This window comes from Pygocentrus nattereri, chromosome 20 (genome assembly GCF_015220715.1).
Source record: "Pygocentrus nattereri isolate fPygNat1 chromosome 20, fPygNat1.pri, whole genome shotgun sequence".
Classification (NCBI taxonomy): domain Eukaryota; kingdom Metazoa; phylum Chordata; class Actinopteri; order Characiformes; family Serrasalmidae; genus Pygocentrus; species Pygocentrus nattereri.
In genome coordinates this window covers 1,709,824-1,732,323 of record NC_051230.1, presented here as the reverse complement: position 1 = coordinate 1,732,323, position 22,500 = coordinate 1,709,824, and the positions used below count along the sequence as shown (strand labels likewise).

The 22,500-nt window shown below is 42.5% G+C and overlaps 1 protein-coding gene across 12 annotated transcripts in view; it reads right to left on the bottom strand.

Annotated features, from left to right (window-relative positions):
* Window positions 1-22,500, bottom strand: part of fbrsl1 (fibrosin-like 1) — a 546,240-nt gene that overhangs the window by 11,091 nt on the left and 512,649 nt on the right. For 8 of the 12 annotated variants that reach the window (XM_037531602.1, XM_037531607.1, XM_037531605.1 and 5 more), the window contains 7 exons: window positions 22,038-22,088; window positions 18,664-18,759; window positions 14,050-14,121; window positions 12,892-12,921; window positions 12,698-12,769; window positions 9,853-9,985; window positions 4,957-5,040 (listed from right to left, as the gene is read on the bottom strand). In XM_037531602.1, the coding sequence (XP_037387499.1) occupies window positions 4,957-5,040; window positions 9,853-9,985; window positions 12,698-12,769; window positions 12,892-12,921; window positions 14,050-14,121; window positions 18,664-18,759; window positions 22,038-22,088 (538 nt within the window). The remainder of the gene's footprint in view (window positions 1-4,956; window positions 5,041-9,852; window positions 9,986-12,697; window positions 12,770-12,891; window positions 12,922-14,049; window positions 14,122-18,663; window positions 18,760-22,037; window positions 22,089-22,500) is intronic. The other 4 variants (XM_037531604.1, XM_037531608.1, XM_037531612.1 and 1 more) reach the window with 1 other exon arrangement.

The following is a 22,500-nucleotide window of genomic DNA, read 5'->3' as shown; positions in this document are numbered from 1 at the left end:
CTCTCTGTCAGACTGTGAGATGGATTTAATGGCTAGACCATAAAGGAAGGCAGAGATGGGAATGAGTGGGTTTCAGGCGCAGCAGCTACAAAACACTGGCAGAAGTGCGGACTGTGAGAGCGCAGTATTCCCTGCAGTGTTCCAGCGGATACAGCGGAAATACCCAGAGGCTGTAACGACTGGTCGGACTCCGCAAAATCTGCCTAGCGACCAAAATGCATCTTGATTGGTCATTATTTTATTATTTATTTGCTAATTTATCCATTATTATTATTCATATTCGTATTCTTATTTTAATGAATATTCGTCATTTTAATACATTTGTTCATCAGTATTTTTTTTTTCATATCTTGTTTTATTTTGATTCGATTTTATTAACCTTTACATCTTGTTTTAATTTGTTTTATTTTTTCATTATATGTTTATTATTATTAATGTTTCACTTTTTATTCTGATTTGATGATTTGAGTCTTCATTTATTAAATTTACTTTTATTATCTGATTTGTTCTTACAGTGGGGTAAAAAAGTATTTAGTCAGCCGCTGATTGTGCAAGTTCTCCTACTTAGAAAGACGAGAGACGTCTGTAATTTTCATCATAGCTACACTTCAACTATGAGAGACAAAACGAGGAAAAAAATCCAGGAAATCTCATTGGAGGATTTTTAAAGAATTTATTTGTAAATTATGGTGGAAAATAATTATTTGGACACCCACAAACAAGCAAGATTTCTGTCTCTCACAGACCTGTAACTTCTTCTTTAAGAAGCTCTTCTGTCCTCCACTCGTTACCTGTATTAATGGCACCTGTTTGACCTCGTTATCTGTATAAAAGACACCTGTCCACAGCCTCAAACAGTCAGACTCCAAACTCAACCATGGTCAAGACCAAAGAGCTGTCGAAGGACACCAGGAAGAAGATTGTAGCCCTGCACCAGGCTGGGAAGAGTGACTCTACAACAGGCAAGCAGGTTGGTGGGAATAAATCAACTGTGGGAGCAACTGTAAGAAAATGGAAGACATACAAGACCATTGATCTCCCTCGATCTGGGGTCCACGCAAGATCTCATCCCATGGGGTCAAAATGATCATGAGAACGGTGAGCAAAAATCCCAGAACTACACGGAGGGACCTGATGAATGACCTGCAGAGAGCTGGGACCAAAGGAACAAAGGCTACCCTCAGTAACACACGACGCTGAGAGGGACTCAGATCCTGCAGTGCCAGGCGTGCCCCCTGCTTACGCCAGTACACGTCCAGGCCCGTCTGAAGTTCGCCAGAGAGCATATGGATGATCCAGAAGAGGACTGGGAGAACATCATGTGGTCAGATGAAACCAAAATAGAACTTTTTGGTAAAAACTCAACTCATCGTGTTTGGAGGGAGAAGAATGCCGAGTTGCATCCATACCTACTGTGAAGCATGGGGGTGGAAACATCAGGCTTTGGGGCTGTTTTTCTGCAAAGGGGACAGGATGACTGACCCGTGTTAAGGGAAGAATGACCGGGGCCGTGTGTCGTGAGATTTTAAGCCAAAACTTCCCACCAATGAGAGCATTGAAGAGGGAACGTGGCTGGGTCTTCCAGCATGACAATGATCCCAAACACACCGCTCGGGCAACGAAGGAGTGGCTCCATAAAAAGCATTTCAAGGTCCTGGAGTGGCCTAGCCAGTGTCCAGACCTCAACCCCATATAAAATTGTAGGAGGGAGCTGAAAGTCTGTGTTGCCCAGCGACAACCCCAAAACATCACTGCTCTAGAGGAGCTCTGCAGGAGGAACGGGCCAAAATACCAGCTACAGTGTGCAAACCTGGTGAAGACCTGCAGGAAACATCTGACCTCTGTCATTGCCAACAAAGGTTATGTCACAAAGTACTGAGATGAACTTTTGTTATTGACCAAATAATTATTTTCCACCATAATTTACAAATAAATTCTTTAAAAATCCTCCGATGAGATTTCCTGGATTTTTTTCCTCGTTTTGTCTCTCATAGTTGAAGTGTAGCTATGATGAAGATTAGAGACGTCTCTCGTCTTTCTAAGTAGGAGAACTTGCACAATCAGCGGCTGACTGAATACTTTCTTACCCCACTGTACATCATCAGTCCCTTACTCTGTGTTAACTGGGCAACACTGTAAATGAGGGGCACCCTCAGTGTTCTCCGAGACCAAATAAAGGTTGACTGATTGATTGATTGATTGATATTAGTACCTGCCGCTACGGTCACTATTTACCTGGATTTGATGTCTGAACTCAGCTTAGACGTCTTGTGAACCGTTTAATGGAAACAGGGACGTATGACTGTCTCAGATATACAGCTGATAAAGGACATGATAGTTTTTATTGAAAACAGGAAACATTTCCTGTTTAGGGATGAAGATATCATTAAAATATGCAATGTTTTCATCCATGAAATAAAAAGTAATCAACTGGGATGAAGGTCAGTAAATCGGCTGCTAATCAGCTTCGTAAACGGTCAGGAAGTCATGCAGTAGGTGCCATGGTGAGTAAAACTTTGGTAGACTAGACTCCAGCAGTCTGTGATTGAGTGTTAGGGGTGGTCAGTAGAGAGCAGCGGCAGCGCCCCCTGTGGGCGAAAAGCACAACACGAGACGTCTGCCCATCTGCTCCACTGCAGGACTTTCTCAGGACTTTCCACTGTGTTTAATTCACGGCTAAAAACGAGGACATTTGCGGAGACACGTCCAGACAGGACAGGCAATAAAAGTGGGGAGTGTGCTCAGAGAACGGGGACATTTCTTGGAACAGCTCCAGCAGGGGACAGTCCAACAAAAATGGAGATTGTCCCTAGGAAACGGTGGCGGTCATCCTATTGGGGCAGTTGTGGGCAGGTTTAGGGTTAGGGAGCCAGCCCTGTGACCGGAAAGTCGCCGGTTCGATCCCCTGAGCTGACAGTACATGACTGAAGTGAGCAAAACACCTAACCCCCAACTGCTCCCCGGGCACCGTGGATAGGGCTGCCCACCGCTCCGGGAAACCTGGTGTGTGTGTGTGTTCACTAGTGTGTATGTGGTGTTTCACTGCACGGATGGGTTGAATACGGAGGTCTAATTCCTCTGTGTACAAACAATGGTTCTGAATTCTATTCTACTCATTCTATATTACATAAGTTGTAAGTGTACGGAATAGTGAAGTATATGGAATACAGAGTTGTACGGAACAGTGAAGTGTAAGGAATAGTGAAGTGCATGGAATACAGAGTTGTACGGAACAGTGAAGTGTAAGGAATAGTGAAGTGCATGGAATACTGAGTTGTACGCAATATTGAAGTGCATGGAATACTGATGTGTATGGAATAGTGAAGTGCACGGAATAGTGAAGTGCACGGAATACTGACATGTACGCAATAGTGAAGCATATGGAATACTGACATGTACGCAATAGTGAAGCGCATGGAATACTGACGTGTACGGAATAAAGAAGTGTATGGAATACTGAAGTGTACAGAATAGTGAAGTGTAAGGAATAATGAGTTGTACGCAGTAGTGAAGTATATGGAATACTGAGTTGTACGCAATATTGAAGTGCATGGAATACTGATGTGTACGGAATAGTGAAGTGCACAGAATACTGACGTACGGAATACTCACATGTACGCAATAGTGAAGCGCATGGAATACTGATGTGTATGGAATAAAGAAGTGTATGGAATACCGAAGTGTACAGAATAGTGAAGTGTGCGGAATAACTGCTCTTACGTCATAGCCAGTCAGAGCTAGCATTAGCACTGCCAACGTTTACTAAAGGGTCTCTGTGAGGATGAGGAACGAGCTCACTGGCTGTACAGTGAGGCTATGAATTCAGCTGCTAAACTCTGGAGAATGAGGAGATGGGAATGACTGGCTTTTGGTATAAGAGGCGTAGGAGTGGGCATTAGCGCTGCTGGCGCTGGCTCACTGCAGGGCTCACTGGGTATCTGTGAGGCTGCACAGTGGAGGAAAAGCAGTGGTGGGCTTAGGCATGAGACGCAGCTTTATTTGGACGCTTTCCCCCTTCTGGTCCCTGGTTAGCGGCTGTCGCAGCGTCCACAGCCAAGTCCAGTTCTTTTTTTCAGACCATTCATTCCATCCACCCACTGAAAGGACGTCTTTAAATAACGAGTTTCTTTACAGGCCATAAACACGGCACATCTTTGTGAGTGCGGGGGCACAAATTTTGAATTCTTTGGGCGTTTTATTATTTATTTATTTATTTATTTTGGTCGAATCCCTGAAGAGTTTCATCAATTTCTCTTTATTTCCCCCGAGCATCAGGTGTTTATGAACTCAGATTGGATTGACTCGAAAGCTCGCTCTGTGAAATCACCTCGAGGCGCCGAAGCCAAACAATGCCTCTGATGGAAACGGCGCAGGAGGGAGCACAATGGCCTTAATCATTTTCTGAAAAACGGCGAGAAACTACTGGGTGAAAAGGAGCACCGGAAGCCAGAGCGTGAAGAAAAGGGGGAATTCAAGGTAAAAGGATCCTATTCAGTGGGTCTGGGGGCATTCAGGGCGCTTTAGAAACCCTCCAGGGTCCCGTGAAATAAAAGCAAAAGCTATGCTCGGTGGAGTGTTTCCCCTGAAACACAGTAAAAAAGCTTTTTTTCTAACTAAATATATTTTTCTTTCTTTCTTTTTTAATCTTTAGGCTTTTTTCAAAGTCCGCCAGTCCCTTGGAAGTAATCAGCAAGGCCGAAGCTCGTCATAATGGCAGACCTTTGCTGAAATCGCACAAGACGCTTTTCTCTAAATCAACCTTGAGACGACATGGCAGAGGAAAACATGCCGCAATGCAGAAACGGCGGAGCTTTCCACAACAACAGCGCCGGACTAAAGTCCAATTCATCACAATCAGCGTTCGCAGGTAAAACACACAGGCAGTACGAGTTTAACTGCTGGACAAACAACAGAGTGAAGATATTAAACACTAAAATAAAGATCGGGTTTACTTACGCTTACCTGCCAAATGCGTAGGGGGCAGGAAGCCGCTGTGGTGAGGTGCAGGACCATACGGAGAAGCAACGGGATGACCAGCGCCTATTGGAGGTGAAAGAGGACAGAATAAGAAGATGACCAATAACACCGAGAGAGACAACTGACCTGTCCAGTTGATCACAATACCTACATTTAGAGCCGGTTATTCATTCAGCCTAATCTTTGTTTTGAGCTGCTACATTCAGTTTAAAGGCTATTATGCCCATTTTCAGTGTTGGTGATTTTATTTTTGGAAGAATATGAATATGAGTAGATGAATGAATGAATAGCTGTAAATGTAGGTACTGTGATATAAACTGTGCCGTTTACAGTTTCGGACCACAGAGCTGCTCTCGCAAATCTACAAAGTACACCTATACGGTGGGTGTTTCCAATAAAGTGGCCAGGCTAAAAGGCAGGGGTTTCTATTAAACTGGATGGACGAAATATATTAAAATCAAAATTCTGACCTTTTCCAGTTCTAATATACATAAAACCCTGTTCTGTTTTCCTCTGTATAATTTCCTCAACCGATTTTGCCCTGAAAATAAAATAACTTGGCTGCAGAGAACCGAAACGGCAGCTGCACCGTTAATGTCAACCAAGGCCTTTTCAGCAGCCTGAATGCGTAGCAGAGGTTGTCAAGGGGACTTGGCGCTTTAAATTTAATAGAAAAGGTCTGCCCTTGTTTTCAGTCTGAACTGTTTGTCGTTTCTTTGAGTGAATCATTAATAAAAGAGGCAATTACAAGCTTGTTTTATGACACAATGCTGGGTAATTACATCCTAAAGGGCAGTCAAATTCATGCTGCCCTTCAAGCAAGGGCTACCGGTCAATTAGCTCAGGTAAAGGCATTTGTATTCATGCCCACGGCAGACGTGCGGTCGGGATAACAACATGCAAATCACCTCAACGGTGGGCGAGGAACAGAAAAAAAGAGAGGCGAGGCGAGGTGCATTATTCAGCTTTAATGCCGCCTGAGCCGCTCTGGCCGTGAGATCTGCTATACATTATGAATCATCTGGGCTGGAAATGCAGCCCGAGCGGCGAGCGCAAACGTGATTTTAACGCGCAAGCAGGCCATTTAAATGAGGTCAAACAGCAGGCCGTGACATTTGCGGCTGCTATTTTCCACAAGGAGATACGCGCACTTTAAACAGGGCAGATGGTCACATGGGCTCAAGGAAAGCCTTTAACCCCCGAGTTCCCCTCCAAACGGCTCGCCTCACATTTCGCTCAGTGATTTCTGACCCGCAGCTCGATGAAACGAGCCGAGAAACTGGGTGGAAAGTGCAGATTCCAAACTTTGGCTTTATACCACATGCAGGTTGATACGTAAAAGAGGAGATATTTTATGATGCGAATATTTTTGGTGTCCAAACAAAAACGTGCATCTCCAAAACAGCAGCTACACCGGAGAAGGCACAAGCTTACTTCACGTTTATAATTATTACATTATCACAGGATGTAGAGGACAGCAAGGAAATAGAAAAATAATAATTAATAAAAATGTAGATTTTTTCGGACGGTGATGAAATATCATTGAGGAAAGCCTCGTACTGCAAAATGATGAAATGACTGATAATAAAAGATTACAGTATGTTATTCAGAGATGCAATGATTGTGAACATTGTTTATGGGAAGGTTCTCACTTTTTCTTTAATACTTTGACAACACTTGTTGTAAAAAGCTCTATAATGTTCATATGATCCACACAGTCGCTCTGACAGACTGTAATACACTACAGGAAGCGTAGGGGGCGATACGGCTTCTACTGTTTCATTTAAAAAGCTCTATAATGTTCATATGATCCACGCAGTCGCTCTGACAGACTGTAATACACTACAGGAAGCGTAGGGGGCGATACGGCTTCTACTGTTTCATTTAAAAAGCTCTATAATGTTCATATGATCCACACAGTCGCTCTGACAGACTGTAATACACTACAGGAAGCGTAGGGGGCGATACGGCTTCTACTGTTTCATTTAAAAAGCTCTATAATGTTCATATGATCCACGCAGTCGCTCTGACAGACCGTAATACACTACAGGAAGCGTAGGGGGCGATACGGCTTCTACTGTTTCATTTAAAAAGCTCTATAATGTTCATATGATCCACACAGTCGCTCTGACAGACTGTAATACACTACAGGAAGCGTAGGGGGCGATACGGCTTCTACTGTTTCATTTAAAAAGCTCTATAATGTTCATATGAGCCACACAGTCGCTCTGACAGACTGTAATACACTACAGGAAGCGTAGGGGGCGATACGGCTTCTACTGTTTCATTTAAAAAGCTCTATAATATTCATATGATCCACACAGTCGCTCTGACAGACTGTAATACACTACAGGAAGCGTAGGGGGCGATACGGCTTCTACTGTTTCATTTAAAAAGCTCTATAATGTTCATATGATCCACACAGTCGCTCTGACAGACTGTAATACACTACAGGAAGCGTAGGGGGCGATACGGCTTCTACTGTTTCATTTAAAAAGCTCTATAATGTTCATATGATCCACACAGTCGCTCTGACAGACTGTAATACACTACAGGAAGCGTAGGGGGCGATACGGCTTCTACTGTTTCATTTAAAAAGCTCTATAATGTTCATATGATCCACACAGTCGCTCTGACAGACTGTAATACACTACAGGAAGCGTAGGGGGCGATACGGCTTCTACTGTTTCATTTAAAAAGCTCTATAATGTTCATATGATCCACACAGTCGCTCTGACAGACTGTAATACACTACAGGAAGCGTAGGGGGCGATACGGCTTCTTCTGTTTCATTTAAAAAGCTCTATAATGTTCATATGATCCACACAGTCACTCTGACAGACTGTAATACACTACAGGAAGCGTAGGGGGCGATACGGCTTCTACGGTTTCATTTAAAAAGCTCTATAATGTTCATATGAGCCACACAGTCGCTCTGACAGACTGTAATACACTACAGGAAGCGTAGGGGGCGATACGGCTTCTACTGTTTCATTTAAAAAGCTCTATAATGTTCATATGATCCACACAGTCGCTCTGACAGACTGTAATACACTACAGGAAGCGTAGGGGGCGATACGGCTTCTACAGTTTCATTTAAAAAGCTCTATAATGTTCATATGATCCACACAGTGGCTCTGACAGACTGTAATTCACTACAGGAAGCGTAGGGGGCGATACGGCTTCTACTGTTTCATTTAAAAAGCTCTATAATATTCATATGATCCACACAGTCGCTCTGACAGACTGTAATACACTACAGGAAGCGTAGGGGGCGATACGGCTTCTACTGTTTCATTTAAAAAGCTCTATAATGTTCATATGATCCACACAGTCGCTCTGACAGACTGTAATACACTACAGGAAGCGTAGGGGGCGATACGGCTTCTACTGTTTCATTTAAAAAGCTCTATAATGTTCATATGATCCACACAGTCGCTCTGACAGACTGTAATACACTACAGGAAGCGTAGGGGGCGATACGGCTTCTTCTGTTTCATTTAAAAAGCTCTATAATGTTCATATGATCCACACAGTCACTCTGACAGACTGTAATACACTACAGGAAGCGTAGGGGGCGATACGGCTTCTACGGTTTCATTTAAAAAGCTCTATAATGTTCATATGAGCCACACAGTCGCTCTGACAGACTGTAATACACTACAGGAAGCGTAGGGGGCGATACGGCTTCTACTGTTTCATTTAAAAAGCTCTATAATGTTCATATGATCCACACAGTCGCTCTGACAGACTGTAATACACTACAGGAAGCGTAGGGGGCGATACGGCTTCTACAGTTTCATTTAAAAAGCTCTATAATGTTCATATGATCCACACAGTGGCTCTGACAGACTGTAATTCACTACAGGAAGCGTAGGGGGCGATACGGCTTCTACTGTTTCATTTAAAAAGCTCTATAATATTCATATGATCCACACAGTCGCTCTGACAGACTGTAATACACTACAGGAAGCGTAGGGGGCGATACGGCTTCTACTGTTTCATTTAAAAAGCTCTATAATGTTCATATGATCCACACAGTCGCTCTGACAGACTGTAATACACTACAGGAAGCGTAGGGGGCGATACGGCTTCTACTGTTTCATTTAAAAAGCTCTATAATGTTCATATGATCCACACAGTCGCTCTGACAGACTGTAATACACTACAGGAAGCGTAGGGGGCGATACGGCTTCTACTGTTTCATTTAAAAAGCTCTATAATGTTCATATGATCCACACAGTCGCTCTGACAGACTGTAATACACTACAGGAAGCGTAGGGGGCGATACGGCTTCTACTGTTTCATTTAAAAAGCTCTATAATGTTCATATGATCCACACAGTCACTCTGACAGACTGTAATACACTACAGGAAACGTAGGGGGCGATACGGCTTCTACTGTTTCATTTAAAAAGCTCTATGATGTTCATATGATCCACACAGTCGCTCTGACAGACTGTAATACACTACAGGAAGCGTAGGGGGCGATACGGCTTCTACTGTTTCATTTAAAAAGCTCTATAATGTTCATATGATCCACACAGTCGCTCTGACAGACTGTAATACACTACAGGAAGCGTAGGGGGCGATACGGCTTCTACTGTTTCATTTAAAAAGCTCTATAACGTTCATATGATCCACACAGTCGCTCTGACAGACTGTAATACACTACAGGAAGCGTAGGGGGCGATATACCAGGCCAATATCCCAGGTGGTTGCTAAGGTGTTGCTAAGTCACTGCTGTGGTTTTCCAGGTGGTTGCTAATGTAAACACTGAACAAAATGTCCAGTACAAAATATTTAAATCAACATGGTATAGATTATTACTAAACCACAAATATTTATGTGACAAATTTCTGAATGGTGCACACACCTGTAGATGAGAAGAGTGGTCTGGCCAGGTCATGTGGATAGGGAAAGCCAGGAAAGACCCCCGGTGCTGGGGGTCTGCTGAAGAGGTCCAGTTTACCATTCATGTCCAGTTTATGAGGGTCCAACTGCATCTGCTACGAAGCAAGTAAGAGGGCAAAACAGTTCAGCCAAAGAAAATGTAGACAAAATAAGAAAACAAACATTTCACCCCACAGTTATAAATTATGCGGTCATTTTATATGAATTATAAGTCTGAATTAAGTCTGACTCAAGTCTGACTCAGTTCACTGGAAGTGGGACTTTCAATCATTGCCACGTTTGTGTTTACATGCAAAAGGAGATTTTGTATCATTATTTGAATTTACAAAAATGTTTGATTATTGTGTGGAAACAATTTAAATTAAATGCAAATGTGATTGTTTGTTGGCTTTGCACTAAACTTGCACTTAAAACGTCACTAGTACTGCATCACGTAAAGCCTCACGTAGTTCACTGGAAAAATCGACCCCAAAAAAGCTGCAACCATCTCAACTCAAACAAGTTTCATGAAACAGCCAATCGAAATTCAGACAACGTGTCACGTCAAACAATGTCGTCCAACCTACTGACCTAAACCGACACATCAAAATAAACAGAGGATGTTCCACTGGAATAATATTGATTATTTGCTGGTAACCAGTTAATTTACACTGCCAAAAACGCTACATCAGCAAATAAAGTAATCTCTAATTTAATTTAATTAATAACACAACAAATATTTCCCATTTTGAGATTGTTGAGACTGTTGGAAGCTTATTTTAAGATTATTTTAGTCTTTTTTTAAACACTTTTCCTAGATTTAGTTGATTTTAATAACTAAAATGATCTCACCGTACCAGCAGGTAATTCTGTTGTATGGAAAGTGCTCAAAACCAGCAAAACAAAGTTGTCTGCCAACATAGTCAGATAATTTTACTTGGCAAAATTACGTACATCAAGTAAAAAATGCCTAGAAATAAGTGAACTAGTCTTAGAATGAACTTACAACAATCTCAAAATAAGAAATACCCAGCTATTTTAACTAGATACAAGGTCATTTCACTCGCCAAGGTACCACTGCTTGCAGTGCATCTAGCTAAGCAACTAACATTCAGCAGACTTGGCTTGTGCTCGCATTCGGATTTTTAATTTTAAGTTTTATAATTTTCTCTTCTGCTGACATAAAAATGACGAAAAGCTAAAAAACACACCACAGGTGGCTTCATACAGCTTAAACCAAAGCGACTAATCTGGCTAACTAGTGGGACACTCGAATGTGTTGCGTCCAACTTTCATTATTCGCCTCGAGAATTCAAGAAGCTGCAATAATTTCCTGTTAGGGACACAGGACAGCAGCGATTTAGCGAACTGCAAATCGAGATTTTATCAACTTTATGCGGATTAATTATAATATAAATAATTTTTTCCAGCTAATTCATCGACAAAGGCTGCCTGAAGTCCCCAGTCTGTTCCTACTGGGACTTTTTCATATTTCCAATATGTTGCATAAAGAAATGAAAGGGAAACTTTGAAACCATATAGATGTATAACCTCAGTCTGTATTCAAAAGTGGAACTAAACCAAGTTTAAAAACATCCTCATAATCCAGTGTGAGGTGTAATCAGAGGGATTCAGGGTAGTTTGGTGTGAAGTCTTTACAGTGGTGGTGATGGGAACCAGGCGTCGCTATGACAACACAGATACAGACACTTTATTTACCATCCAGAACCACCAGAGAACCTACACGAGTCTTCTGAGCTTATATGGAATGTTGATGATGGAAAACAGTGGAAAATCTGGAATAATGAGTTTTCTTTGGGGACTATTTTGCCGCACAGCGCCCTGCATGTCTCCCTCCACCATGAATGGAGTTGAAGTTCTCTAAACTCTCATAAAACAGCATCTCAGTCATCAGGCAGTGAATTCAGAACCAGTTCATGTAGGAACTTTCTGTGAGGAGCTTTTAGAGGGACGTCTGGTTCCTATCACCACCACTGTGAGCGGCTCTGACTCGGTACGTTTATCTAGAACGGAGTGTTTCACACCAAACCGCTCTGAACCGCTCTGTTTACATCTGAACCATTTAATTATGCAGGAATTTTAAATCAGTGAAGTTCCACTTATATAATATGATATTAGGATTCATGCCCAGAACAATAACAATAAGAGGTTCTTCAACGGTTCTTTAGCAAAGACAGTGGTTCTGTATAGAACCATGAACGCTCAGAGAATGTTCTCAAATGGTTCTTTGCATGGTGAAACGGTTCTTCAGGTTGATGGAGGATGTTGTATTTGGTTCTAAATAGCACCAAAAAGTGTTCTTCTATTGTGACAAGCTTGATACCGTAACAACAGCCAGACCCTTTTTGGTGCTTTACAGAACCGTTTTCAGAAAGGTTCCATATAGAACCATCTGCAGCACATTCTCCATCAATCTGAAGAAACCTTCAGGATTCAACCAGGATGTGAAGAACCCTTTAATCATTCCAAGGTTTCTTTGAGCGTTCACGGTTCTACACAGAAGACCCAGATGGGTCGAGTTTTCCATTTATTTGTGATAATTTTTACCAGCAATACCAGAAAACATTAAAGGTTTCTGGAACTACTTTGTCTTTTATTGCTCCAGTGTTTTAAAGTTGGATAAAACCTCCCAAGAGAAGCTTGGGTGAGACGTTCTCTCATCCTAACAGCTGCTGATTCGCATCTGAAGTCGCGGTACGTGCAACACGGACCCCGCAGACGGAGATTAGATGGAAAAAAGCAGGAATATTCCTTAAAGAAGATGAAAAGAACTCAATTTAGCCTGAACATGGAGGCGTCTCTCTTACCTTCATCTTCTGCTGATGGTGGTAGATCTGCCAGGCGATCTGGACGTGAACCGCACACCATTTACCCGGCTTCTGCGCAGCGCCGGGTGGGACAGACAAAAGGGGTTAAGCGGCATTTATAACGAAATGAGAGGTTTAAGACAAAAACCCAGAATATCACGTTCTGTAGAGAGATGGAAAAGTCGGAATCTTACTCTCACTGAAGTCCTGAATGGATCCGTTACCTGCAGAAGAAAAGCAGAACAGACAGAAAGTCAATCGAAAAGCAACGCTCCATCATCTCTTCAACTCAACCTATAAATGTGCGTGCAAACCGTTCAATCGGCGATATTTCGTCAATTATTATTGCCGCTTTTTGTCCAAACTTTTGTCCATGTCTAAAGAGAACAGCGTTCCGTGTGAATGAACTCTAGTATTTCCGACGCCAATAAAAGCAGGAGGGAGCTGCTGGGCTGATCCAAGTCTTCAGAGATGACTTAATGATTTAAAATTTAATTAAATTAAAATTTGAAAAATAATTTTTTCTTAATTTCTATTGAAGTGGGTCATCACACTTGGATTTGAACTCTACTGTAGTAGTACTCAAAACCGTGGAACGCCCAGTGAAAAACGATCCAGTCAGGATCGCTCTCTCCATCGTATATAGGCAGATTCAGCCAAGCGAGCTCTCCCATTGGTTAGGACTTCAGGATCCGGACCGAAGGCTGAACACGTTAGATTTACCACCTAGATAACTGGAAGTGGGACAGGAATCATCCAATAACGCTGTGGGACGAATTTAGTGAGAAAAAATGAACTGTGGAAGTTCTAGATACGTCACTGACTGAATATTAGTAGACTAGGCAGATTTGGGTTAGTTGTTAGGAGTGGAAAACAGAGGCAGCAGCTCTGTGCAGAACTTCACCTCCTCGTTTCTACACTCACTGTCCACTTTATCAGCTCCACTGACCGTTCAGTTCCACTCTGTAGTTCTACAGTTACAGACTGTAGTCCATCTGTTTCTCTGATACTCTGTTACTCTGTTCTTCAGTGGTCAGGACCCCCATGGACCCTCACAGAGCAGGTACTATTTGGGTGGTGGGTCATTCTCAGCACTGGTGTGTTAGCGTGTGTTGTGCTGGTCTGAGTGGATCAGACACAGCAGCGTGCTGGAGTCAGAATGTTATGCCTGATCGGCGTATTTGTTAATATCTGTTACAAGCTGTTTCACATTCACCAGCGTTGCTCAAAGCTAACTTACAATTAGAAATCCACTAGGTGAACTAACAGGAATTTTATCGTAGATGTGCTTTTTTCCCCTCAATTCCGGACAAACTTCGGGCCATGGAGTGTTTTTATTAAGTGAAACATACCCGTGGGTCCTTCTGCAGAAGGGTATGAGGAACTGCTCCTGGTCTCGCTGCTACATCAATGGGGTTAGACGCCTGAATAGAAAGTTGAGAAATCAACAACTTCAGATAAAACGAGCTCAGATATTCACTAACGGACCAAAGCTCTGTCAGGGATGAACTGGTTTAAGCAGAGCAGGTTCTGGACTCCTGAGCTTCAGCAGCAATGAACAGCAAATATCTGAAGCTTCGGGCCACGAGGGCTGTGTTTTTAGGCTGTGTTTTTAGCCGTTAGAGCTGGAGTGGCCGTGTTTTTAGGCTGCGTTTTTAGCCGTTAGAGCTGGAGTGGCCGTGTTTTAAGCCGTTAGAGCTGGAGTGGCTGTGTTTTTAGCCATTAGAGCTGGAGTGGCCGTGTTTTTAGGCTGTGTTTTTAGCCGTTAGAGCTGGAGTGGCCGTGTTTTTAGGCTGTGTTTTTAGCCGTTAGAGCTGGAGTAGCCGTGTTTTTAGGCTGTGTTTTTAGCCGTTAGAGCTGGAGTGGCTGTGTTTATAGCCGTTAGAGCTGGAGTGGCCGTGTTTTTAGCCGTTAGAGCTGGAGCGGCCGTGTTTTTAGGCTGTGTTTTTAGCCGTTAGAGCTGGAGTGGCCGTGTTTATAGCCGTTAGAGCTGGAGTGGCTGTGTTTTTAGCCATTAGAGCTGGAGTGGCCGTGTTTTTAGGCTGTGTTTTTAGCCGTTAGAGCTGGAGTGGCTGTGTTTTTTAGCCGTTAGAGCTGGAGTGGCTGTGTTTTTTAGCCGTTAGAGCTGGAGTGCCCGTGTTTTTAGGCTGTGTTTTTAGCCGCTAGAGCTGGAGTGGCCGTGTTTTTAGGCTGTGTTTTTAGCCGTTAGAGCTGGAGTGGCCGTGTTTATAGCCGTTAGAGCTGGAGTGGCTGTGTTTTTAGCCGTTAGAGCTGGAGTGCCCGTGTTTTTAGGCTGTGTTTTTAGCCGCTAGAGCTGGAGTGGCTGTGTTTATAGGCTGTGTTTTAAGCCATTAGAGCTGGAGTGGCTGTGGTTTTAAGCTGTGTTTTAGTCATTAGAGCTGGAGGGGCTGTGGTTTTAGGCTGTGTTTTTAGCCGTTAGAGCTGGAGTGGCCGTGTTTTTAGGCTTTGTTTTTAGCCGTTAGAGCTGGAGTGCCCGTGTTTTTAGGCTGTGTTTTTAGCCGCTAGAGCGGCCGTGTTTTTAGGCTGTGTTTTTAGCCGTTAGAGCTGGAGTGGCTGTGTTTTTAGGCTGTGTTTTTAGCCGTTAGAGCTGGAGTGGCTGTGTTTATAGCCGTTAGAGCTGGAGTGGCTGTGTTTTTAGCCGTTAGAGCTGGAGTGCCCGTGTTTTTAGGCTGTGTTTTTAGCCGCTAGAGCTGGAGTGGCCGTGTTTTTAGCCTGTGTTTTCAGCCGTTAGAGCTGGAGTGGCTGTGTTTTTAGCCGTTAGAGCTGGAGTGGCTGTGTTTATAGCCGTTAGAGCTGGAGTGGCTGTGTTTATAGGCTGTGTTTTAAGCCATTAGAGCTGGAGTGGCTGTGGTTTTAAGCTGTGTTTTAGTCATTAGAGCTGGAGGGGCTGTGGTTTTAGGCTGTGTTTTTAGCCGTTAGAGCTGGAGTGGCCGTGTTTTTAGGCTTTGTTTTTAGCCGTTAGAGCTGGAGTGCCCGTGTTTTTAGGCTGTGTTTTAGCCGTTAGAGCTGGAGTGGCTGTGTTTTTAGGCTGTGTTTTCAGCCGTTAGAGCTGGAGTGGCTGTGTTTATAGGCTGTGCTTTTAGTCATTAGAGCAGGAGTGGCAGTGTTTTTAGGCTGTGTTTTCAGCCGTTAGAGCTGGAGTGGCTGTGTTTTTAGCCGTTAGAGCTGGAGTGGCCGTGTTTTTAGGCTGTGTTTTAAGCCGTTAGAGCTGGAGTGGTCGTGTTTTTAGCCATTAGAGCTGGAGTGGCCGTGTTTTTAGGCTGTGTTTTTAGCCATTAGAGCTGGAGTGGCCGTGCTTTTAGGCTGTGTTTTTAGCCATTAGAGCTGGAGTGGCCGTGTTTTTAGGCTGTGTTTTTAGCCATTAGAGCTGGAGTGGCCGTGTTTTTAGGCTGTGTTTTTAGCCGTTAGAGCTGGAGTGGCCGTGTTTTTAGGCTGTGTTTTTAGCTGTTTCTTCTCTTCATGTTTTGTGCTGTTTTAAGCTAATAAAAAAAGTAAAGCTGTGTTATGGACCGGAACCTCAAGTTGTTTTAGGTTCTCGCAAGAACCCAAATGCTGTTTGCCTTTATTGACAGCTGACATTAGCCAAAAAAAACAAACAAAAAAAAAAACAACATCATCCAAATCTCCGAATCCAAATTAAAAACTGAATATCTATCCAATTAACGAATATCCACATAATCAAACACTCTGATCCAGCTCTGCTGTAACGACGTGTAAAGGATCTGACTGGCTGATTAGTATCTTAATTAACGCAGAGAGTCATTTTATTTAGAAAAGCTCAAACCAAACCTGGGATGTCTGTTCACCAGACAGCTTATTACTAATTTGAACATCTGTGCAGCATCTGTAGGGGGCGCTATCCAAATAAAGTGGGACCCAACAGTCCCAAATTGACAAGATTGGAGTTAATTTAACTTCCCAAGATGTAATTCTGTTCAGTTTAGAGATTAAGTTATAACTGCTGGACTGTTTCCTCAGGAACAGAGAAGATGCTCATGCGGAATGACTGTAAAAGCCCTCAGTGAAGCTACAGCCGCCACTAAAGCCACTGCTGGGCCACACTGGACCATGATAACTCAGGCTGGACTTTAAGCCCTGTAGCCGCCATCCAGAACCGATTGGCGGCTTACACACCGGTCAGAGTGATTGGTATGCTGCCAGGCTGAGCACTGGGCTTATCTCTCTCTCTCACACACACACACACACACACACACACACACACACACACACACACACACACACACACACCAGCTCAGAAAACATTTAATATCCCCACAGAACCATTCAGCTGTTCACTCATAGCCATAATGGAAAAGCACATGCTGTTAGATTTAGCAGTAGCTTGTTAGTGTTCACCGTCCGTCATAAGTTTGGGTTCACTCTGTAGTCGCTTGAGTTCCAATTCAAATTTACACCAATCAGCTATAACATTAAAACCACCTCCTTGTTTCTGCGCTCACTGTCCACTTTATCAGCTCCACTGACCGTATAGCTGCACTCAGTAGTTCTACAGTTACAGACTGGAGTCCATCTGTTTCTCTGATACTCTGTTACCCTGTTCTTCAGTGGTCAGGACCCCCATGGACCCTCACAGAGCAGGTACTGTTTGGGTGGTGGGTCATTCTCAGCACTGCAGTAACACTGACCTGGTGGTGGTGTGTTAGTGTGTGTTGTGCTGGTCTGAGTGGATCAGACACAGCAGTGCTGCTGGAGTTTTAAACACCTCAGTGTCCTGTGACCACTGATGAAGGACGAGAGGATGACCAACACAAACTGTGCAGCAGCAGATGAGCTGTCGTCTCTGACTTTACATCTACAAGGTGGACCGACGAGGTAGGAGTGTCTAATAGAGTGGACAGTGAGTGGACACAGTGTTTACAAACTCCAGCAGCACTGCTGTGTCTGATCCACTCGTACCAGCACAACACACACTAACACACCACCACCACGTCAGTGTTACTGCACTGCTGAGAATGACCCACCACCCAAATATGAGCGTGGATGTGAGGTGGTTCAATGTTACGGCTGATCTGCGTATTTCTACCCTCACTCTAAGTAAAGACAGGGGTTCTACACAGAACCAGAAACACTCAAAAATCCATTTGCAGGCTTAAATGGTTCTGCAGATTGATGGAGAATGTGTTGCCTATGGTTTTACTTAGCATCAAAAAAGGTTCTTCTATTGTTACGATGCCAAGCTTGTAACAATAGAAGAACCCCTTTTTGATGCATTATAGAATTCTTTTCAAAAAGGTTCTCAACAGAACCTTAACACATTCTCCATCAATCTGAAGAACCATTTCACAATACAAAGAACCATTCAAGCATGCAAATGGCTCTTTCTGTGAAGCTGCTATGTGACGACGGCTATACACGCTTAAAAAGGATGGTTCTCGAAGGGTTCTTTAGTAAAAACAGTGGTTCTATGCAGAACTGCGAACACTCAACGAGCCATTTGCATGCATAAATAGTGAAATCGTTGATGGAGAGTGTGCTGTGTATGGTTCTATTTAGAACCTATTTGGAAAGACTGCCACATAGCACCTGCAATGCTCTAAAGAACCATATACAACATGTTCTCCATCAGTATGAAGAACCATATCAGCATGCAAAGGACCATTTAAGCAGCAAATGGCTGTTTGAGTGTTCCTGGTTCAATATATACTCATTGTCTTTGCTAAAGAACCCTTAGAGAACCATCGTTTTTAAGGGTACAGCAGTAGTCACAAAGTAGCTTTACAGAGACCAAACCAAGCCAAACATGAGAGGCAAGAAAAAGCTCCATCAGAGCTAGAACAAAGACTCAGAACCAGAAGCTCACCGCAAACCGACACAGGAAACAAGATCATTTGTATTAAAACATTTTAAGAGTCTCGAGCTTTGATTCTCCCCAAACTACCGACCGACAGCGCTTGTATTTCTATATAAACGGAGATGTTCCTGACCTTTGGTTGAAAGGCTCCTTGCAGAGAGCTGAAGGGGCCGGGGTGGGGAAGCAGGGGGGGCATGCCAGGCATTGCCGGAGGGTACGAGGAGAAAAACTGCAGAAACGGAGAGAAAATAAAAACAACCAGGATCAAAAGCTGAGCCTTCAGATACAAAACCTACAGGAGCTGTGAATAACTGGCTCTAAATGTAGGTATTGTGATATAAACCGAGTCCGTTCTACAGTTTCTCATTAGACTGAATGAATAACCGAGTCTAAATGTAGGTATTGTGATATAAACCGAGTCTGTTCTACAGTTTCTCATTAGACTGAATGAATAACTGGCTCTAAATGTAGGTATTGTGATATAAACCGAGTCCGTTCTACAGTTTCTCATTAGACTGAATGAATAACCGGCTCTAAATGTAGGTATTGTGATATAAACCGAGTCCGTTCTACAGTTTCTCATTAGACTGAATGAATAACCGGCTCTAAATGTAGGTATTGTGATATAAACCGAGTCCGTTCTACAGTTTCTCATTAGGCTGAATGAATAACCGGCTCTAAATGTAGGTATTGTGATATAAACCGAGTCCGTTCTACAGTTTCTCATTAGGCTGAATGAATAACCGGCTCTAAATGTAGGTATTGTGATATAAACCGAGTCTGTTCTACAGTTTCTCATTAGACTGAATGAATAACCGGCTCTAAATGTAGGTATTGTGATATAAACCGAGTCCGTTCTACAGTTTCTCATTAGACTGAATGAATAACCGACTCTAAATGTAGGTATTGTGATATAAACCGAGTCCGTTCTACAGTTTCTCATTAGACTGAATGAATAACCGACTCTAAATGTAGGTATTGTGATATAAACCGAGTCTGTTCTACAGTTTCTCATTAGGCTGAATGAATAACCGACTCTAAATGTAGGTATTGTGATATAAACCGAGTCCGTTCTACAGTTTCTCATTAGACTGAATGAATAACCGGCTCTAAATGTAGGTATTGTGATATAAACCGAGTCCGTTCTACAGTTTCTCATTAGGCTGAATGAATAACCGGCTCTAAATGTAGGTATTGTGATATAAACCGAGTCTGTTCTACAGTTTCTCATTAGGCTGAATGAATAACCGACTCTAAATGTAGGTATTGTGATATAAACCGAGTCCGTTCTACAGTTTCTCATTAGACTGAATGAATAACCGGCTCTAAATGTAGGTATTGTGATATAAACCGAGTCCGTTCTACAGTTTCTCATTAGGCTGAATGAATAACCGGCTCTAAATGTAGGTATTGTGATATAAACCGAGTCCGTTCTACAGTTTCTCATTAGACTGAATGAATAACCGACTCTAAATGTAGGTATTGTGATATAAACCGAGTCCGTTCTACAGTTTCTCATTAGACTGAATGAATAACCGACTCTAAATGTAGGTATTGTGATATAAACCGAGTCCGTTCTACAGTTTCTCATTAGACTGAATGAATAACCGACTCTAAATGTAGGTATTGTGATATAAACCGAGTCCGTTCTACAGTTTCTCATTAGACTGAATGAATAACCGACTCTAAATGTAGGTATTGTGATATAAACCGAGTCCGTTCTACAGTTTCTCATTAGACTGAATGAATAACCGACTCTAAATGTAGGTATTGTGATATAAACCGAGTCCGTTCTACAGTTTCTCATTAGACTGAATGAATAACCGACTCTAAATGTAGGTATTGTGATATAAACCGAGTCCGTTCTACAGTTTCTCATTAGGCTGAATGAATAACCGACTCTAAATGTAGGTATTGTGATATAAACCGAGTCCGTTCTACAGTTTCTCATTAGACTGAATGAATAACCGACTCTAAATGTAGGTATTGTGATATAAACCGAGTCCGTTCTACAGTTTCTCATTAGACTGAATGAATAACCGGCTCTAAATGTAGGTATTGTGATATAAACCGAGTCTGTTCTACAGTTTCTCATTAGGCTGAATGAATAACCGGCTCTAAATGTAGGTATTGTGATATAAACCGAGTCTGTTCTACAGTTTCTCATTAGACTGAATGAATAACCGACTCTAAATGTAGGTATTGTGATATAAACCGAGTCTGTTCTACAGTTTCTCATTAGGCTGAATGAATAACCGACTCTAAATGTAGGTATTGTGATATAAACCGAGTCCGTTCTACAGTTTCTCATTAGACTGAATGAATAACCGACTCTAAATGTAGGTATTGTGATATAAACCGAGTCTGTTCTACAGTTTCTCATTAGGCTGAATGAATAACCGACTCTAAATGTAGGTATTGTGATATAAACCGAGTCCGTTCTACAGTTTCTCATTAGACTGAATGAATAACCGACTCTAAATGTAGGTATTGTGATATAAACCGAGTCCGTTCTACAGTTTCTCATTAGACTGAATGAATAACCGGCTCTAAATGTAGGTATTGTGATATAAACCGAGTCCGTTCTACAGTTTCTCATTAGACTGAATGAATAACCGGCTCTAAATGTAGGTATTGTGATATAAACCGAGTCCGTTCTACAGTTTCTCATTAGACTGAATGAATAACCGGCTCTAAATGTAGGTATTGTGATATAAACCGAGTCTGTTCTACAGTTTCTCATTAGACTGAATGAATAACCGGCTCTAAATGTAGGTATTGTGATATAAACCGAGTCCGTTCTACAGTTTCTCATTAGACTGAATGAATAACCGGCTCTAAATGTAGGTATTGTGATATAAACCGAGTCTGTTCTACAGTTTCTCATTAGGCTGAATGAATAACTGACTCTAAATGTAGGTATTGTGATATAAACCGAGTCCGTTCTACAGTTTCTCATTAGACTGAATGAATAACTGACTCTAAATGTAGGTATTGTGATATAAACCGAGTCTGTTCTACAGTTTCTCATTAGACTGAATGAATAACCGGCTCTAAATGTAGGTATTGTGATATAAACCGAGTCCGTTCTACAGTTTCTCATTAGACTGAATGAATAACCGACTCTAAATGTAGGTATTGTGATATAAACCGAGTCCGTTCTACAGTTTCTCATTAGGCTGAATGAATAACCGACTCTAAATGTAGGTATTGTGATATAAACCGAGTCTGTTCTACAGTTTCTCATTAGACTGAATGAATAACCGACTCTAAATGTAGGTATTGTGATATAAACCGAGTCCGTTCTACAGTTTCTCATTAGACTGAATGAATAACCGACTCTAAATGTAGGTATTGTGATATAAACCGAGTCTGTTCTACAGTTTCTCATTAGGCTGAATGAATAACCGACTCTAAATGTAGGTATTGTGATATAAACCATTCAGTGTGTTCAGGTTGAGGTTTCAGTGTTGAATGATCTGTGTGGAGGCTGTTTTCTGTACTTACACTCGACTGCCTTAAGAAGGGATTGTCCAGCTTTGGAGCGTACTTATCAAACTGTGAAAGAGAGAGAGAGAGAGAGAGAGAGAGAGAGAGAGAGAGAGAGAGACACAGAGAGACAGAGAGAGAGAGGAGAGAGAGAGACAGAGAGAGATAGAAATAAAAAACACATCAGCACCACAAATCACATTGAAATCAAAGGCATCTGTGACCAAAAACAACATGAAAGAGCTTTAGCGGCGGAGGAGGAAGTGCCGCGTTTACACAGCAGAATAAAAACCAGATGAAGCTCAAACGAATTAAAGCCGCTCAATGAAACAATTACACAGCGAAACAGCCACCCAGCCGCACATGAAAGAGCAGAGAAGAAAGAAGAGAAGAGAAGAGAAGAGAAGAGAAGGGAAAAGAAAGGAAACCTCTCCGCAGCAGCTGGCCTCAGCAACCCAGAGAACACACGGCTCTCAGAGCG